The 21,850-nt window shown below is 38.0% G+C and overlaps 1 protein-coding gene and 1 non-coding gene across 3 annotated transcripts in view; both read left to right on the top strand.

The window, feature by feature from the left end:
* Positions 1 to 285: 285 nt before the first annotated feature.
* trnat-cgu (transfer RNA threonine (anticodon CGU)) lies at positions 286 to 357 on the top strand. Its single transcript has one exon. It is a non-coding gene; the product is annotated as a tRNA-Thr (tRNA).
* Positions 358 to 2,041: 1,684 nt separating this feature from the next.
* Positions 2,042 to 21,850, top strand: part of tnfaip3 (tumor necrosis factor, alpha-induced protein 3) — a 41,350-nt gene continuing 21,541 nt past the window's right edge. For both annotated transcript variants that reach the window (XM_061911164.1, XM_061911163.1), the window contains exons 1-2: positions 2,042 to 2,377; positions 13,386 to 13,739. In XM_061911164.1, coding sequence (XP_061767148.1) covers positions 13,433 to 13,739 — 307 coding nt within the window. In that variant the 5' untranslated portion in view covers positions 2,042 to 2,377; positions 13,386 to 13,432. The remainder of the gene's footprint in view (positions 2,378 to 13,385; positions 13,740 to 21,850) is intronic.

Below are 21,850 nucleotides of genomic sequence, written 5' to 3'. Positions count from 1 at the left end.
GTCTGCTGCCCCCGCGACCCGACCTCGAATAAGCGGACGAAGATGGATGAATGGATGGATGGGTGGATGGATGGATGGATGGATGGACTATTTAATAACTATTTCAAAATGAAATATTAATTGATTAAATTTAAAAAATAATGTCAAAATCTTAAATACATAGTTCAAAATAATAATAATAATAGGAATAATAATAAAAACAAAAAAACAAATATGATTTGTTTACTTTGTTGTTCGTTGCTGAAACATTTACCGATATTTGACACTGTGGAAGCAATTTCTGTAGGCGCAGTGGCCAAGTGGTAAGGCGTTGGTCTCGTAAACCAAAGATCATGGGTTCAAATCCCATCTGTGCCTTTGATAATTACTTATTTTTCTTTAATGCCTATGGAGATGAGTTGGTGAATTGATGCTACTGTATTTCGATTACTGGCCACAGCCGAAGGGCACGTACACAAGATGCATATTTGTATATACATCATTCATAAAATTCTAAAACACACATTACATATAAACCTTCATGGCCTTTATTGATGAATCCACCAGCTGACCACAGAGCCTGCACCTGATTGGACAAGAGTTGTTATACTCTCAGGACAGATGAGCTGTACAAATGGCTGCTGATGCAATTGGTCATCATTACAGAGCTGTTCTGTCATATAGAAGATCTTTGATCAGCATTTTAATTGAAAACCCTCTATAACAACAAGGCATTTCTGTCCAGTAAAGGATCTTTGGCAAGTATTTTTTGCAGAACAGTAGGTCCTTAAAAACAGCAGAATGTTACCGTCACAGGCAAGATCTTTGACTAGCTTTTTTGCAGTAGATCCTTTCACCCCTGTCATATACAGTATCTATCTGTCCGTCCGTCCGTCCGTCCATCCATCCATCCATCCATCCATCTATCTATCTATCTATCTATCTATCTATCTATCTATCTATCTATCTATCTATCTATCTATCTATCTATCTATCTATCTATCGGTGTGTGCTTCTGTGTGTGTGTGTGTGTGTGTGTGTGTGTGTGTGTGTGTGTGTGTGTGTGTGTGTGTGTGTGTGTAAAAAAGTATTAAAAAAAAAAAATTAAATATATATACATATAGGGGATCTTTGACCAGCATTTATGTAGTAAATAAATCATTTTAAACAGCAAACCAGTTATATAGAGGATATTTATTGCAGTAGATAATTTCCATTCACATATATATATATATATATATATATGTATATATATATATATATATATATATATACATACTACATATATACATATACATACTACATATACATATATATATACACACGTATATATACGTGTATATATATGTGTAATATGTACTGTATATATATATATACATACGTACATATACATACTACATATACCGTATACATATATATACATATATATATATATATATATATATACATATATATATATATATATATATATATATATATATATATATATATATATATGTATATATATATATATATATATATATATATATATATACATACATACATACATACACACATATACTAGTGATTCTTTGTCTTCTCCAATATTTACAATGCCATCCATTTCCTACCGCTTATTCCCTTTGGGGTCGCGGGGGCGCTGGTGCCTATCTCAGCTACAATCGGGCGGAAGGCGGTTTACACCCTGGACAAGTTGCCAACTCATCGCAGGGCCAAACAGATAGACAGAAGATATTTACAATGTACACACAAAAAATACAATTATTGTATAAATAATATATCCGATTTATTCCCACTAGTAGAGAATAATTAGGGGTTGTTTCTTCGATTAAAATCCTGTTTTAAATAAAGCATAACAACGAATTAGTCTTTAATTTTATTTCCCACCTTTTTACAAAAATAAACAATGTACAAACTTTGATTTCCAGTATGTGACTCTTGTGGAAAAGTTTGGACACCCTTAAAGTACAGTAAAAAAAAATAAAAAAAATACAAAGGCGCCTCGAGCTCCCCCTGGTGGCCGCCGGCTTTAACAGCCCCCAGGAGCTTGTGACTTCAGGGAGGGAGGGGAAAAAAATGGGTGTATGGAAAGTCCCAGCGTGGAAATCCCCTTGACTTGGGCATTTTTTTTGTTCATGTTCTTTTTTTTTATGCTTTTAAACGTTATCGTATGTGGCCACTCTCTTTGAGGGCTTGTCAAAGTGCGGGGCGTCCAAAAATAGCTGCTTGGCGTACAGTGGAGGACACAAGACGAAGAAGAAGAAGGAGAAGACGAAGAAGAAGGAGAAGAAGGAGGTTGAATGGCGCCGAGGAGGCTGAGCGGAGCGGCTGACGACAGGACCGAGCTGCCTAGCATCCGGGAGGCTTTATAGTAGCACCACTCCGACATATTGGCCAGGTAAGCCGCGCAGACAGGAGCCAGTGTGGCGTCCATAGTTGGCCGGGGAGAGAGCGGCTCGTCGGGCCTTGAGTCGCTAGCTTAGCTCGCTGCTGCTGGTTGTGATGGTGGTGGTGATGGAGAGGGGCTCGGAGGAAGCAGCTCACGACAGCCATTGTTTACAAAGACGTCATCCCCCTCCTCCTCCTCTTCTGCATCCTTCTCCTTCACCACCACCGCCGCCGCCGGGCTCTAACGGAGCCCCTTAGGCCGCCCAAGGGTGCCTCTGGAGCGGCTACCTTTGTGTCCCCACGCCATGTTGAGTTTTACGCTACAAACGCCTCATTGTCTCCGAGGTGGTTATCACTGGGGGTTACGTAACGTCAGCTAAGTGTTGTTTATTGTTCATGTTCACAAATAACAACATTATTACTATTAATGTTGTTGCCATTGCCTCACGACTAGTATATGTTTTCTGGCTCTTCCAGACAAACGTGCGTGTTGCTGCGCCTGCGCTCAGCACCCGTCAAGCATCAACACAAACTTAATTCAGACGTGATGCATTATTCATCCATCCATCCATCCATCCATCCATCCAATACTACCGCTTATTCCCTTTGGGTTCGCGGGGGGGGGGGGGGGGGGGGGGGGGGTTGCTGGTGCCTATCTCAGCTACAACCGGGCAGAAGGCGGAGTACACCCTGGACAAGTCGCTATCTCATCGCAGGGCCAACACAGATATACAACATTCACACTCACATTCACACACTAGGGCCAATTTAGTGTTGCCAATCAACCTATCCCCAGGTGCATGTCTGTGGAAGTGGGAGGAAGCCGGAGTATCCGGAGGGAACCCACGCATTCACGGGGAGGACATGCAAACTCCACACAGAAAGATCCCGAGCCAGGGATTTATTCACTAAAAAAACAAACAAAAAAACTTTTATTCATTTCACTTCAATATATGAGACCAAAACATGCCAAAAAAAACAACAACTCCATGGATAGGAAGGAATATTTCCCCTGTATGGACTATAGCAGTGGTTCTCAAATGGGGGTACGCGTGCCCCAGGGGGTACTTGGAGGTATGCCAAGGGGTTTGTGAGATTTTTTTTTTTAATATTCTAAAAATAGCAACAATTTAAAAAAAAATTATAAATATATTTATTGAATAATACTTCAACAAAATATGAATGTAAGTTCACAAACTGTGGAAAAAAATGCCACAATGCAATATTCAGTGTTGACAGCTAGATTTTTTGTGGACATGTTCCACAAATATTGATGTTAAAAAAAATATTTTTTTGTGAAGAAATGTTTAGAATTAAGTTCATGAATCCAGATGGATCTCTATTATAATCCCCAAAGAGGACACTTTAAAGGCCTACTGAAATGAGATTTTCTTATTTAAACGGGGATAGCAGGTCTATTCTATGTGTCATACTTTATCATTTCGCGATATTACCATATTTTTGCTGAAAGGATTTAGTAGAGAACATCCACAATAAAGTTCGCAACTTTCGGTGCTAGGAGAAAAGCCCTGCCTTTACCGGAAATCGCAGACGATGACGTCACATGTTGATGGCTCCTCACATCTTCACAATGTTTTTAATGGGAGCCTCCAACAAAAACAGCTATTCGGACCGAGAAAACGCCAATTTCCCCATTAATTTGAGCGAGGATGAAAGATTTGTGTTTGAGGATATTGATAGCGACGGGAAAAAAAAAAAATAAAAGTTAAAAAAAAAAAAAAAACGCGATTGCATTGGGACGGATTCAGATGTTTTTAGATACATTTACTAGGATAATTCTGGGAAATCCCTTATCTTTCTATTGTGTTGCTAGTGTTTAGTAAGTTTAACAGTACCTGATAGTCAGAGGTGTGTGTCCACGGGTGTGTTGACGCCAATGTCTCAGGGAAGTCGACGGCAGCTTTATGGACGGGGCAAGCTCAGCTGATCTCCGGTAAGAAGCGACTTTTTACCACAATTTTCTCACCGAAACCTGCTGGTTGACATTCGGTTGGGATCCATGTTCGCTTGACTGCTCTTATCAATAGTAAAGTTTCACCTCCGGGAATTTTAAACAATGAATCACCGTGTGTTTGTGTGGCTAAGGGCTAAAGCTTCCCAACTCCATCTTTCTACTTTGACTTCTCCAATATTAATTGAACAAATTGCAAAAGATTCAGCAACACAGATGTCCAAAATACTGTGTAATTATGCGGTTAAAGCAGACGACTTTTAGCTGTGTGTGTGCTCAGCGCTCAAATTTCCTAACAGCCCGTGACGTCACGCGAACACGTCATCATTACGCGACATTTTCAAGACGAAACTCCCGGGAAATTTAAAATTGCAATTTAGTAAACTAAAAAGGCCGTATTGGCATGTGTTGCAATGTTAATATTTCATCATTGATATATAAACTATTAGACTGCGTGATCGGTAGTAGTGAGTTTCAGTAGGCCTTTAAGTTGATGATTACTTCTCTGTGTAGAAATCTTTACTTATAATTGAATCACTTGTTTATTTTTCAACAATTTCTGGGGTATTTTTATATCTTTTTTTCCAAATAGTTCAAGAAAGACCACTACAAATGAGCAATATTTTGCACTGTTATACAATTTAATAAATCAGAAACTGATGACATAGTGCTGTATTTTACTTCTTTATCTCTTTTTTCAACCAGACATGCTTTGCTCTGATTAGGGGGTACTTGAATTAAAAAAATGTTCACAGGGGGTACACCACTGAAAAAAGGTTGAGAACCACTGTGCTAAGGTGTACGTGAGATTTTTTTTAAATACTCTAAAAATATCAACAGTTCGAAAAAAAAAATTCAAAATATATTTATTGAATAATACTTCAACAAAATATGAATGTAAGTTCACAAACTGTGAAAAGAAATGCCACAATGCAATATTAAGTGTTGACAGCTAGTTTTTTTTGTGGACATGTTCCATGAATATTGATGTTATAAATGTCTTTTTTTTGTAAAGAAATTTTTAGAATTAAGTTCATGAATCCAGATGGATCTCTATTACAATCCCCAAAGAGGGCACTTTAAGCTGATGATTACTTCTAGGTGTAGAAATCTTTATTTGTAATTGAATCACTTTTTTATTTTTCAACAAGTTTTTAGTTATTTTTATATATATTTTTTCCAAATAGTTCAAGAAAGACCACTACAAATGAGCCATATTTTGCACTGTTATACAATTGAATAAATCAGAAACTGATGACATAGTGCTGTATTTTATTTCTTTATTGATTTTTTCAACCAAAAAGGCTTTGCTCTGATTAGGCGGGTACTTGAATTAAAAAAATGTTCACAGGGGCTACATCACTGAATAAAGGTTGAGAACCACTGTTATAATCCAGTGGTTCCATATTTGGAAAAAAGATATAAAAATAACTAAAAACTTCTTGAAAAAGTGACTCAATTATAAATAAAGATTTCTACACATAGAAGTAGGGGTGTAACGGTACACAAACATTTCGTATGTACCCCGGTTTAGAGGTCGTGGTTCTGTTCATTTTCGGTACAGTAAGAAAACAACAAAATATAATGTTTTTTTGGTTATTTATTTACCAAATTTGTAAACAATGGCTTGATCCTTTTAACACTGTAATAATTCTACCCATGTTAATCAACATTAAACTGCCTCAAGTTGTTGCTTTGATTAAATAAAATGACAAAACCTTTCTTCTACATATAAAAAGTGCAACATTAAACAGTTTCAAGTCAACTCATCATGCTTAATTTATTACAGCATTTGGGAAGCCTGTAGTTGACTTTTATTATACACACATGAACGCACGCACACACACACACAGGAAAATGAGCTAACGTAACGCTAAAAGCTAATTAGCGTTCACCTCAACCCAGAACTATGAGAGAGCTGAGCTGCAGTTTAAGTTTCTAGAAGGTCAACGGGTTCATAGTGATGTTTGTAATAGTTGTGACTGGGAAGTGTTTTTTATAATTTGGGTAGTGTACGATGTCAGCTGCTCACCTGCTAAACACATAGCTGCTCATCTCGACGCCGGAGCACTGACAACATGCTTTCTGAATACGCACTGCTGATTGGCTGTTACATCGCTCTGAATACGCACTGCTGATTGGCTTTGTATGTAACCAATCAGATGGTTGTGTGAGCGGGACAATGCTGGGTGTTCACTGCAAAGAGGCAGCTGCAGAGCAGCTTGTTAAGACTTTAGTTTACAAACTCGTTCGATACACCCTTGTACCGAACCGAAACCCCCGTACCGAAACGGTTCAATACAAATACACGTACCGTTACACCCCTACATAGAAGTAATCATCAACTTAAAGTGCCCTCTTTGGGGATTGTAATAAAGATCCATCTATATTAATGTACTTAATTCTAAACATTTCCCCACAAAAAAGAAATCTTTAACATCAATATTTATGGAACATGGCCACAAAAAAATCTAGCGGTCAACATTGAATATTGCATTGTTGTATTTTTTTCCCACAGTTTATAAACTTACATTTATAATTTGTTGAAGTATTTATCAATAAATATATTTATAAAGGATTTTTGAATTGTTGCTTTTTTTAGAATATCTAAAAAAAAATCTTACGTACCCCTTGGCATACCTTCAAGTACCCCCAGGGGTACGTGTACCCCCATTTGAGAACCACTGGACTATAGCACACGCAAAGCTGCCTTACTAAACTCGTAATATATACAAATAAGGAGTGCCATCCATTTAGCCTGTCTGTCTTCATGAATATATGGAGGAGAAAATGCAAATACAATTATTTAGCACTCGACGTGTGATCTATCAAGGCTGAAACTGTTCTGCGTCTTTTATTTTGCGTCTATATTTAGTACGTCTAGAAAGGACATCCAAACTGGTATTTCTAAAATGCCCCAAAAACACCACTGGTAAGAGAATGATAAAATGGATGTGCAGTAAGTGAGTGTTTCCATGGTGAAAGCCATGTAGTATCCCATTTAAATAAGGCCGTCTGCACCAGTTATCAATTGCACACACAGTTGTGGCTATACCGCCGTGGGGCGGTATAGCTCGGTTGGTAGATTGGCCTTGGCAGCAACTTGAGGGTTCCAGGTTCGATCCCTGCTTCTGCCAACCTAGTCACTGCTGTTGTGTCCTTGGGCAAGACACTTTACCCACCTGCTCCCAGTGCCACCCACACTGGTTTAACGTGTTGATATTGGGTTTCACAATGTAAAGCGCTTTGAGTCACTAGAGAAAAGCGCGATATAAATATACTTCACTTATCTATTCTTGTATTATTCATTTATTTTCTAAAATATTTCAGGGCAACCTCATTTAAAGGGCAACCTCATTTAAAGGGTCTCTTTTTACACCAAGGAATGAAAAATCAAATGGTGCGGCAGCCTCTCTGAAATTTATAATTTCGTAATGAGGCTACAAAAAGCAGGTTTGTGATATTAATAGACGGTGTCAAGTCAACTTTTTTTGTTACAGTGAGTATTATCTTTTCTACAATGTATTTATTTCTACAGTTATTCGTGGGCCGCTCTTTGGACACCTGTGATCTTTGTGGACTGAATATACGGATCACAAGATGTCTGTAGGACAGTCTGTCTGTCGTAGGAGTGAAGAAGCGCATGTGAAATGTCAATTAAGGAACAACATGGCGCTTCTTATGCAGTTTTACCGCAAACGTATTACTAGCCGCTTCCTGCTCTGTCACTGGTAAAGAAGTAATGGCAAATTTTCCCACTGGCCCCCTGTGGTGCACAGCGTTGTCTTATAAGGTCGTGGTAATGGGTTCTAATCCAGGTCGGAGATGCGTAACTAAGGTTTATAGTGTAAATGTATGTGTCACTTCTGTTAAAATTGTTATATTGAAGAGGGGGGCAAAAAATCGATTTCCGAATTAATCGCAATTCTCATTTGTAATGATTCTTAATCGAGTTGATCTGTCCTGTCCAGCTTCTCAGGCAAATCATATTGTTAATGTAGATGATCATATCTGCTGTACAGATTTATTTTAGTAAAAATAAGTGTTTGACGCTTCTCTTGCCTTATTTGTATTTGAGTTTATTAAAGGTTTGGTTGGAATTTCTTTAAAAAAAAACAGTTTTCTCTTTGGTAATATAGAATTTTACTAGAGCTGTTTATCTATTTTATGGAGGAATGTAGTTAATCATAGAAGTGTCACCCAATGTTATTAAAAAAGTATTGATTTTGGATCGGGAATTGTTTTGGATCGAGAATCGATTCCAAATCGTCTCGCGACTTCCAAGAATCTCATCAAATTGTGCGGTGCCCAAAGATGAATTTGTTGCACTAAATTATTGTTTTTTTAACAATTTATTTTCAATAATCCGTTTAAGTACAAAACATGCATGCAATTAGATTCATGTTTGATTTAATAAAAAAAAAAAAAAATCGATTCACAATAATAAAAATATGAGAAAATTTATTATTGGGGAGCTCAAGAAGTTGAAATGTTGATGCTAATAAAACAACGCTGTAACGGTTAAGTGATTTATTCAATTAGAAAAAAGCTTTGATTTATAGTCTGTTATAGGTTCCAGCACCCCCTGTGACCCCCAAAAGGGACAAGTCGTAGAAAATGGATGGATGCTTCGATTAATCGTTTACCAAGTGTAATTAATACAAAAAAAATTATCAAATTGACCACATGGTATGCCCAGAACCTAAAATACGTGGACATAGTTCTCACATGGATGCTGCAATAGAGCGCACATGAGAGCGGTGGTGTCTGGCTGATCTGTGTGGTAGCGAACAGCGCAGAGTTTGAAAATGAGATTAATGCACACTTGTTAAAAGTGCAATCCCTGGGTTGATGATTTATTGGAAAAAAAATTAAGGTTACAGCAAACAGGAATATAATTTGTTTCAACTGTTTTTCCGCATGGAAGCTTTAACGTGTGTTTTGTCCGATTATTTTATTGATTGAATTAACTAATCAATAGATGACTTGAATGTTTAAATTATCGACAGCTGCTGTAGTACAACGCTGACATGCAGGCTGTTTGTTGCTCAAAGTATATAAATTGGTTTTAGCCTTCCTTACAGAATAAAAAATATCAAAAATGGCCCCCCTGCATCCTTTGATTTATTATCCTTATTCAAAGGAAGATTAAAGTGTCTTATGTTTATCATGTGTATTGAATAGGGCCTCACTGAAAAGACAACACATTATAATGCTGTGGGAAAAGTTGCCACATTACAAGGATTCATAATATTTGGTCAAGAAAACTGTAAATTTACGAAAATTATTGAATAAACATAAAAATTCTGACACTTAACAAACGCTGAGACCAGCACTAATGATCTGCCACATGTTGTAACCTTAATAGAGGTGTTAGGATGTTTTTTTAGGGGCTCTATATGCAAAATTGACCGGTTCCCCATTGACTCCATTGTAAGCAGACTTTTGATCGAATTTATTTAATATTTAGACTGTATAAAAAAATACATCCGTCGTCATGTCTTTCATAATGATTCTGAACGATTCCAAACAAAAAGCCAGTTATCCTTTTAATGGCACCGTGCCCGTTAAATGTACGTAATGGATGTAAATATTCAGTTCACTTCAGTGATTGTTGTGGTCAGCGATTTTCAAAGTGTGAGGCAGGCCAGAAGACTTCAGGGGAGGGGCAGCTGCTTGAGAAAATTAAAGAAAACATATTTTTTAAACCTACTAAGCCAGTTTTTGTTGTGTCAAAGACAAAATGAATCACTCAATAGTAGGCATGTATATTTAGTAATATATGTGTTTAAACTGTATGTATATTTTAAGGTTTTATCGATACCAATACAGATATTCTTCATTCTCTATTGGTACTATATGTAAAAAAAAAAAATACAATTTTTTTTGTTAGCACAAGAGGTTGTACACCACCAACATCATGTAACATCTGACAGCAAGAAAGTATTTGATCAACAGCTGCCTTTTGAGTCTTAAACAAGTCAACTATGTTTGCTCATGCAGTTATTATGTCATTATCTTGCAAAGAGCACATATATCCATCACTTTTTTTCTATTAATACAATTACACTCAGCTGAAACTAATATTTATGTATGGCATTCATGTACAGAGCACAAACCTTTTACATAATATATCATATTAAATATATAATATAAATCAATACAATCAACTCGCATGTTAGGTGGGTGTGCATTTAAGCAAGGTGTGTTTTGATGCCATGCAAACGTGGGCAATGGACTGGCGTCAGACGGCGACTAGAGACCTGTCAGCGGATCTTATCTTGTTTCAGAACAACTTTATGGATTACTATATTACTTTCAACTTTTTACCTTTTTTAGTGGATTAATATCGGCCTGTGGATTACTGGTTCACTAAGTGAACGGTTGATGAAGTGTGGCAGTGGCGGTCATGAGTAAAGCACGTTCACTTCAAATTAACACTTGGGATGATGTTTGTTAAGAAATTATCGATTTCTATGTCATTATCGAACCGATTCCTTATCGATTCTCTTATCGAATCCAGATAGGTTGTTTTATATGGAAAAAAACACACAATACTTGGTTTGACAAAAGCTCACTTTTATTTTTTTCTGAAAAAAATAAAATAAATAAATAAATAAATATTGACTGTTGTTACCCCAAAACATTTTTTAATGAAATAAATAAATATTGACTGTTAGTGACCCTTTAAGTGAGCCACATAAAAAACAAACATGCAGGGAAAATCCTGCATTCATTTGTATTGTAAAGCACTTTACATTGAAACAAATCTCAGAGAAATTGTTAACATTATCTTAATTCATATCTTGCAAGCACTAGTTTATTAGACAGACCTGCAAACTCTGTAGTGGTGTAGGCTACAAGATACCGTTTACGTTATCAGACACATACAAAAAGGCTAAAGTTACTGTTAGCCACTGACTATGCTTAGGTAACTTTAGTATAACTAACATTACTGCAGTCCTGGTTGACATAAGAGGTAATGTTATTTTAGCCTAAAGGCTACAAGTGAGCAGATATGGAAATTAACCGGCAACAGTTAATGTTAGTTACTCACCGGCTCTATCACTGGGACTGCAGGTTGAAGCAGAGGAAGAGGGGCGTGCTTCGTCATCTCTGTCGCCGCTTCTCCACGTGTTGAAAACACGACAAGTTTCTCTAACCTTCAGGTTATGTACGGCCTGAACATGTTTCAACATGTTTGTCGTACTGCTCCCCTCACAGGAAAGCCAAGCCTGGCAATACTTGCAGATAACCGTTTCCTTGTCGTATTTCTTAGTAGTATTTCTTAGCGTTTTTTTCCGGTCCGTTGTTGTTGCTGCTTCTTTATCTTCCGCAGAATGACTGAGCTACGTAATTTCTTGTAACGTGCCACAGGACATTTTCTGTGACACGGGATTCGTTCCCAGAGATTCGAATAAAGAACCAAATCCTTTTCTTTGCTATAGTGGCTTTGATAACGGGAACCGTTCCTCAAAAAGGAATTTGAATCCATGGAATCGATTCTTTTCTTATCGAACAATCAGTAGAACCGGTTTTCGAACATCATCCCTAATTAACACTATAACACTAACTGTCATTAGCGCACGTAACTTTGAGGGACTTTTGAGGAGGAAATATTACAAACTTTGGTGAGGTCTTGCTTCCTTATTTGTGACTATTCCAATCTGATTATCAGATCATACCCGTCTCTTTTTAAGCAAAGCAGCAGCACCTGGAGTAAATGTGACAGCGTGGCATAATTACGGTGCCTCCTCTTTATTAACCATAGGTAACACATGCCAGTGAAAAGGTTCCACAGAACAGCTGTCAAAGCTGACAAACAGCCACTGCTAAATGCTAAAGCAAACAATTACAGTTCAGCTGAAACCTTCGCTGATGTTACATGTCACTTGGGAGACACCACCTCTTAAAGTCACACGCATGCATAAACTTCTATCAACTGCATATGACATTCATTTAAAGTTTTTGAGTAAAACATTTACTTCCCTATTAATTAATTACATTTACTGTATTAAAGAGTAATTTCCATTAGTAATTCAATTACTTTTTTGGTTAAGTAGCGAGGAACTATATTTTTTCTAAAGTTATTTTCAGAACACTGGTAGTAATAGTAATGTGGTGTTGAGTTTAAACACTTTGCACATTTTGTTTAAAATACAGATAAATATGATGGATCGCAATTCGGTCTAAAAAATGTTATCAGTTTTGGCCCATATTGCCCATCCCTCGTTATGATTTAAGTTTATTTCGAACATGTATACTAATGCATTATTATACAATGATACATCAATAATATACCTATTCTCATTTCTTTATACAACATGTTTGATTAGTAATAAAAATAATAATAATCCAATTTAATAATAATAATTTATCTCAAGCATATGTTGTCTAATTTAAAAGCCTCGATGGTTGCGGCCACTTTAGCCCATTTGCTTCTACAGACTTTTTGCAGCAAGCTTCTAACTGTCCCGTCAGCGATTTTGCACCTGGCGCCTGACACTAACTTGTTGCTAAAAACGGGAAAGTCAGCCAATCTTTTGGGTTCTGCATGCTTGCCTCGTCACCTCCAGCTTCCTGTGTGCTTAAAATGTGCTGACATTTGCCTAAAATGCTCTTTTGTCTGCTGTACAAGCTGCATGTTTAAATATAACGTTGACATTTTATGGTCAATAAGCACCATACAGTGAAGGGTTTTTTTTAAAGTGATCATATATTACATTGGACAAGTGCAAAGTTACAGTAGAAAAAAGAAGTGTGTTAATAGTCAGTGCATTTTTCTCAAGCTCAGCGGGACACTGCATCGTTGTCTTTTGGGGGACTCAACAAGCCTTCAGACAAAATGAAACGTTAGAAGAACAACAAGCAGCAATACAAAGCGTTCTTCTGTTGATTTGATTTAGTTCACCAGAAGCTCCAGAGGCACGATTGTGTTCTTGGTGGTTTCCCAAGCAAGCTATAAATTAGGATTTCCATTAAAAAATAAAGGGAATTCCCGCTGTTCTCTATTGGGAATCAACACATGCTTTGACCTCTCTTCTAGTTTCCAGTCCATCATCCTCCTGGTTCCTCTCCCTCCGTCCGTCCGCCATGTCGCAGGGGCAAAACTTCCTCCCCAAATTCCTCTTCGTCTCCAACCTGCTGAAGGCGGTGAAGATCCGCCAGCGGGTGCCCAACGACGTGGTGAAGCCGGCGGCCAGCGACGGCCTCATGCACCACCTGCGGGGAATGCACCGCTACACGCTGGAGATGATCGCCATGAATCACTTTCCGCAGGCCTTCCGGGAGGTGGTGCAGGCCGCCATCTTGGACCGAGCCATGCAGGCCTCCCTGGAGCAGGAGAAGAAGCTCAACTGGTGCCGGGAGGTGAAGAAGATGGTGCCCCTACGTACCAACGGTAAGAGCTAGCATGCTCATATTTGTCTTTTGGGGAATATTGTAATGTACTTTTGAATTAGTTCACCCTTCTTTTCCTCTAAATTAGGTTCTAAGTCACTGAAATTTGTTTTTCTGTACTTGAAAGTAGACAGAATTTTGGTGTGGATAATTTGGTTGTGCTTTGCCAATATTGTTGCTATGCCTTTTTCAGAAATAACTTTCTTCATGTCTCTCATTGACTAAAATAGCGTTAGAATTAGTAGTTGTAGCGCTGTAGCACCTGTTACATCAGTACTTCAACTTACATGCCTAATTTGTGATGAAGCTTGTATCTCAAATAAAAATTAATTAAAATCAATTTAATGCCCCAATGTAATGCTCCAAGCCCCCAAAAAACTCAGTTTTAATATGTAACATGCCTTTTAAAAAGAAAAACTAACTTTTAAGATCAGAAATATTGCATTAAAACAATACAATCGAATGTAATACGAACAATGACAGTATTTCATGATAATAATGTATATAATTTTTCAAGTTGTTGTTTTTTAATATTTATTTATTTAATTCAATAAATATCATCCACTTCTTCTCAGCACTGCCCTTTGCGCTCACTTTCTTCCTTCCCATGGTTGAAAAACATTTTTGTCAATCTTTAGCTCTAAGCCAGGGGTCTCAAACTCGGGGGCCAATTGCGGCCTCCGAGACGAAATTTTGCGGACCCCACCTTAATATGAAAGTCTTATGTTAGTGCGACACACAAGTTTTATATAAATTGCACTTTACAGTGTTTTGTGCAAAGCTCAACAAGCCTACCAAAGCCACATACCCCAGTATTTAGCTCTTGACTGGGATTGATGCAAGCAAAGGAACATTTCTCAATGAGCGGAAGTGACAGCGTCTGTCTATGTGTGTTGGCCCTGCGATAAGTTCGAATGCAGCTGAGATAGGCTCCAGTGACCCTGAAGGGGACAAGCGGTAGAAATGGATGGATGGATGGAAGTGACAGCAACGTTGCCATGGAGAGTTTTCTTCCGTGCCTGGCTGGCTGACTCAATCCTATTGGGCACACGCGGACATTCATCCCAGTGCGCTACGTTCACCACCCGTCCAATAAAAAAAGTTTTTTAAAGTTGCTACCCTGCGGGACATTTTACCTATTTGTCGTGGCTTACTGTGGTGGATCCCAAAAAGCGCAGGGGACAAAAGCGGTGAGTGCGACAAGATCGTTATTGTCCATAGTGTCAATGATTTAAAAAAACTAAAACTACGGTGCCAATAGAACAGAAAGGCACTGCAACAAAAGGCTCAGGCACAAAATCACAAAACATGATGGATGAGCAGGCGAACAGCAATAACAGTCAATTATGGGGTCACATCGTTATTTGTGGGTCATTATTTTGTATTTGCATCACGTTATTTGCATTGAATTTGCATTGCCTCACACGATGAACACTACATATACAGTATTTCTACCTGATTTCATATGTCTTTAGTTACTGCATTTACAGCAACAACAGGACAGTGTCATTTCTGCTTATTTTTCGAGTAACAGTTTCAAGTTTTTTTCGTCACATGCAAATGCTTTTTTCCATGCTTTTCAGATATTGCGTACAGTGGAATCCAAACACGAGTTGCAGAATCTAATACACTAAATACCAAACATTAAAAAAATTAATAGCTCTGATGTACATTAATTACAAAACAATAAGTTGCACAATAAGTTACAGTAGTTATGGTAGAGGTATCAGTGTAAGTAGAAGTACAGTAGTCAAATACAGGACCAGTATCAAGAGCAAATAGTATAACAGTATATACAGTATAAGAATCAACAAATATTAAGGTGTCTACAGTTCTTTGGCAGTTGAGTAGTAACTGTAGTATGGACTAAGGTAATGGAACAGTATGACTTCTTTATACTTTTTTTTTATCATTATTTAAAGTCTTTGAATGAACAGTATTGTAGTACGGTAATTACAGTGGTAAGTAAAGTGATTCTTGTCCGTGCGGTTTTGTGCAATTGTGATAAAGTGTTACACTGCAGATAACATTCCGAGAGCGGTCGCCTTTTTGCACTCGCTATCCCAGTACTTTGTACCATCTACAAATGTCACGGTGTTCATGTCATTATGAAAGACATTGACATTGTGCGCAAAAACAAAGGAGACATATACCGGGCCATTATCGGTCTCCGTACTGCTGAACAGGAAAAAGTGGAAATTACGTTCTCAGTGCATTTAAACAGCGTCTAAATGCACTGATGTGCTTTTGCTAAACACGACAGTAGCACCAAGTGGAATTAAAACATATTCCACATCCCCAAACATGTATTTTCTTATTCATTCCTAAATTATGTATTTTTTGTCTTATTTTGTGTTGAAAAATAAACATAAAAACATTTGAGAAGATTGGATTATTTTTAATAAAAGCTTTTCTTGTGGAATATCTGATGCGGCCCAGCCCTACACAGATTGTTGCTCAAGTGGCCACCAGGTAAATTAAGTTTGAAACCTCTATTTTAAATTATGTTGGACCGATACCTATCTTACAGAAGGCAAACTTGCTGTGCATAGATCGATGTATTTGAATCTAAGGAATATAAATCAATACCGTATTTTTCGGATTATAAATCGCAGTTTTTTTCATAGTTTGGCTGGGGGTGCGACATATATTCCGGAACGATTTATGTGTGAAATTATTAACACATTACCGTAAAATATTAAATAACATTATTTATCTCATTCGCGGAAGAGACTAAGAAAATGTCAGCAATCGTCACTCACACGCCAGCAATCGTCGCACACATGTCAACCAATAAGAATTCGGCAGGAGAGGGTCATGGCAGAAGTGCACTGTGGGTCATGGAATGCTAACTGCTAAATGCTTTATGCAACTTCCGTAGCTATTAAAATGGATCATTTCAACGTTGGTGGTAACTTATAAAAACTGAGAAGGGCTGAACAATAATGGCACAGAAAAGGAAATCATGTACTGCAGATTACAAGCTGGACGTAGTGAAATATGCAGCAGAAAAAGACAAGAGGAAGCGGTGCATACCTTTGGAGTTGGCAGAGTTGTTTAGAAGCGAAATTGAGTAAGAAGATTTCATCGGATTTATCGATTAGGAGTAGGGTTGGGTATCGTTTGAATTCGAACGATTCAGATTCCGATTCTTTGTTTCGATTCCGATTCCTGGCGATTCTCGACTTCGATTCTTTCTTTAAAAAAAAAAAAAAAAAAAAAAATGCTGGGTCAAAAAAAAGTTTTGGATACTTTAAATGAGCTAGCTAACCTACAATCTTTCTGAATGAAATAGTCTGACATTCTCCATCAATTTTAATTCTATTAACTTTTTATGAACTTTACTATAAATTCCTCACAGGGCTGTTTTCAACTAGAATATAAATATCAAATCTATGAACTTGAATATAAATATTATAAATTATGAATACATTTTTACAGGTGTACACTTTCCTCAAGAGAGCTTTATTTTTGAAAACCTAATGAAAACACATTTACACATAAGTATATGATGCTGCAGGAAACCTCATGAAAACACATTTACACACACAAGTGTAAGATGCTGCAGGTACTTAAACATGTTACCGTGCTCCCACTGATGGGCTAACCTGGTGCAGAAAAGCAAATTAACAAAAACGGCCGACCATTCCAGATAAAAGTTGCTATTGTTCTGGACCATCTTGCCAGTTGTGTGGAATACAGAGTTGTTGTTAATCAGTTTGGAATGCATAAATGCAGTGTAAATAGGTTTGTGTACGCTTTATTATTCGTCTTTCATTTACCTGCTTCATTCTCTGAGTTAATTTAAAGGGTCTGTGGATTGATGGAAGGAGTTTTAAATCCGAAGGAAAAGACAGTTTGTGCCCCAGCTGATACTGTTTCAGATGATGGTGCCATTGTTCTATACAAGCATGACAGTTGTGCGGAATAGACTTACTGCTAATCCGCTTGGAGTGCACAAATGCAGTGTGAAGAGGTTTGTGTACGCTTTTTTCTTTGCCTTGTAATATATTGCTTCATTCTCTTCTATCTCATTTGTATTTCGTTCAGTAGTTCGTATGAAGCCAGCACACTCCATATCCTTAGCTACATTCCTAAATAAATGTCTTTCTTTCTCCCCCGCCCCCATCGATGCACTTCAAAATGTTATGTTCCTTTAGTTTTTGAAGCAAGTATACAGTCTCCTCTTCATTGCAGTTGTTGTCTGTTTTCATTTAATGGTATCCATTACCATTTTGAATCCTGACCTTAGAGACTGGCGCATGCGCGATACATACGATCACTTCGGGTAGCACACACCCACTCGAGAGATCTGCCTTTCAATTGCATAATCCAGTTGTGCTGATCCGATTTCTCAAAAACCAAACATGTTCAGATTAAGGTGTTTCCATGGATTGTAGGATGCTTCTTTTGAGCCAAATAAATAGAGAAATTTGACTAATTTTGCAGGCAGCACAGTGACAGAGGGGTTAGTGCGTCTGCCTCACAATACGCAGGTACTGAGTAGTCCTGGGTTGAGACCCGGGCTCGGGATATTTCTGTGTGGAGTTTGCATGTTCTCCCTGTGACTACGTGGGTTCCCTCCGGGTTCTCCGGCTTCCTCCCACCTCCAAAAACATGCACCTGGGGATAGGTTGATTGGCAACACTAAATTGGCCCTAGTGTGTGAATGTGAGTGTGAATGTTGTCTGTCTAGCTGTGTTGGCCCTGCGATGAGGTGGCGACTTGTCCAGGGTGTACCCGCCTTCCGCCCGATTGTAGCTGAGATAGGCACCAGCGCCCCCCACGACCCCAAAGGGAATAAGCGGTAGAAAATGGATGGATGTATAGACTAATTTTGCATTGAAACATATACAGTCACCACGTTTCTATGCAGTGAATTAGTCTGATTTATCAAATAGTTTTCTTTTTTTGTATTTTCACACTAACGTGCACACACTCTAATGCGACTATTGGTCATACGCCATGTGCCTTCCCGTACACTGTGGGCGCTTATTTAATTTTAGCTCGGACATATGAATAACATTTCAGGTTGACATAAAGCCAGCTAGCCATATGCAGATCCTTACAACTTGTTTTAACTGATGTCCGCCGTAATATTGGGACAGATTACAAATACTATGTCTCTAGATTTAGACTTAGACAAACTTAGACTTGGACAATTTTATTGATCCACAAGGGAAATTGAAATCTCTAATGGCAATGCTGATGATAAATGTATCGGGGCAGATGCAGGTCCGACGAAAAGAAAGACTGGAAGAAAAGTTTTTCCGAAAATCATGAAAACAAAACTTCTAAATGGCTTGAAGTCCATTTAAAAGGTCTTGTGGATTCATTGAAGGAGTTTTAAATTTGAAGGAAAAGACCATTCGTATCCCGACTAATACTGTTCTAGATTAAGGTTGCTATTGTTCTGGACTACCGGTATTTTGCCAGTTGTGTGGAAAGTTAATCAGTTTTGGAGTGCTCAAATGCAGTGTATAGATGTTTGTGTACGCTTTATTATTTGCCTTTAATATAACTGCTTCATTCTATTTCACCTCATTCATTATTCGTTCAGGAGTCCGAATTAAGCCGGCATTTCCTAAGCTACCTTCTTAAATACATCTTTCTTTTTTTGTGCCATCGATGCACTTCAAAATGTTCTGTTCTTTTAAATTGTGAAGCAAATAAACAGTCTCCTCTTCGTTACAATTGTTGCTAAGTTTATATTGAATGATATCTGCTTCCGGGTTGTATCCTGTGCTTTGAGACTGGCGCATGAGTGATACAAAGGGTCCTCTCAGGCCGCACGCACGCCCCAGAGAGATCTGGTTACCAATCGCATAATCCAGGTGTGTTAGTTAGACTTTTCAAAAAACAAATACGATACTTTTGGTTGTAGGAGGCTTATTTAGAGCTAAACTATTTGAGGAGTCAGACTAATTTAGTGCATGAACACGTACAAAAGACGCAGCAAGTGTGTGTGGGTGCGACTGAGTCAGCGCTTTTTCACATTTGGTAGTAAGGTTACTGTAAGTAAGAGGTCCAGGTTCCACTTTCGCACACTCATTTTGTCCTAGTTTTGTCAAGCCCGGTGTTGCTGCAAAGTCATGTTTTTTGTTGCGTGGAAAATCCTAGGCCACGCTGGGAAACTCTGTGGCTTCACACGCTTTTATTTACAACTCCGGGGTCTGCCCCCTCTTTTGCCCTATGTCAGTGCACGTGTGTAAATCTCACAGGTTTCCTTAATAGAGAAGATTTACGCCGTCCCTTGTTGACGCTGTCAGGTGTGTCACAGCTGGCCTGGCCTTGTTAAAACAAAGGCGAATATACTGAACAACGCGTATGTCAAGTGCGGTTGAGGCGACTCTATTTTTAGCAGCCTAAATAAAGAAGCTGAACAAGGTAATCATTTCTATTGTGACATATTTCTATTGAATGCCTGCCGGATGAGGAACTTGTGTTTGGAGCTTTTCAAAGTTACTCACTGTAAAACACACACATAAGCTCAGTTCCTCTTCAGAAAGACCCCTTCAATTGGAAATGATAACATCGTTTCCTGGCATTTGTTGTCAGTAACCCTGGATAGAACAGGCACATGAAGATGATGTCATCAATATGAGACACATTTTAAGAGCATGACTGTCTAACTCTGAAGGACCCAAATGTGACTTACAGCAGAGGACACACACACACATGCACACACACGCACACACACTAAATGTCTAATGCTGAGTCACTGAAGTCCTCGTCACACACTCACAGAACAGAGGTCCATCAATAAAGAGCCAACCGGAGAAGGTCATATCAATCCTAGCGTCTTGTAATTTAAATTAAATGAAAATGTACCATAATCATTCTTTAAAATATTAAAGTTTTTTGGGGAAAAAAGGTTGTCCTGCTTCAATGCTCAATTTATAAGCTTTCAACTTACGTATATGGAGGATACGTGATGACATGAGTAGACTCAGTACGTAAGTCCTAGTGTTACTCGGCAAGCTGCAGACTGCTAACAATACGGATTTATCCCCTGGTACCTAACTTGGTGTATAGATCAGAATCCGCTTTGTTTGCCACAAGGAATTTGACTTGTTAGACATCTCTCTTAGTACAATGTAAACAGTACAAATAATAAGTAACTTAACTATAAGCAAGGACCTGCTCAGTGGCCTTGTGGTTTGAGTGTCCACCCTGACACACACACACATATATATATATATATATATATATTTTTTTTTTTTTTTGGTAATACTGTTCAATGTTGAACAATTTACAACTTTCAGTTTTCAGTCATTTTTGGAACATTTTTCATCATATTTATTATCAAACTTATTTTTAGATTTGTTTCATTCCTAGTAATCTTTGTATGATAATTACGAGATGTATGTATGTATTTGTGTAGGTGTATATAAATTATTCAAGTATGTCTCATTTTCTAGTAGCATGGGCAATTGCCTAAGCTAGTGATTCTCAAACTGTTGTAGTGGTACGCCAAATAATCACTTGCATAAAATACAGTGTTTTGTTTTCCCATATTCAAACAAAGTCCAAACTGTGTGTAATGTTACAAATATATAAATACACTTGTTAAATAAAGCTTCCATCTTGTGTTTAATGAATACCCATGCCTTTTGCGTTACTATATTTTGATGTTGGTCATTATGGCGGTACTTGGAGAGCCGTGGTACCTGTGTCCCGCAAATTTGACCGTGACAAAGCAATGAAGCGTCCTCACATAGTGGTTAGAGTGTCCGCTCTGAGATCGGTAAGTTGTAGTTCAAACCCAGCCGAGTCATACCAAAGACTATAAAAATGGTACCCATTACCTCCCTGTTTGGCACCCTCCCTGTTTGGCACTCAGCATCAAGGGTTGGAATTGGGGGTTAAATCACCAAAAATGATTCCCGAGCGCAGACACCACTGCTGGTCACTGCTCCCCTCATCTCCCAGGGGTTGTACAAGGGGATGGTTCAAATGCATTTAGCATGAATTGATTAATGTGGACTTAAACAAGTTGAAAAAACCTATTCGGTTGTTACCATTTAGTGGTCAATTTTACGGAATATGTACTGAACTGTGCAATCTACTAATAAAAGTTTCAATCAATCAATCAATCAATGCAGAGACGAA

Source organism: Nerophis ophidion, linkage group LG09 (assembly GCF_033978795.1).
Source record: "Nerophis ophidion isolate RoL-2023_Sa linkage group LG09, RoL_Noph_v1.0, whole genome shotgun sequence".
In the NCBI taxonomy this organism is placed as follows: domain Eukaryota; kingdom Metazoa; phylum Chordata; class Actinopteri; order Syngnathiformes; family Syngnathidae; genus Nerophis; species Nerophis ophidion.
This window is presented reverse-complemented; position numbering and strand designations above follow the sequence as displayed.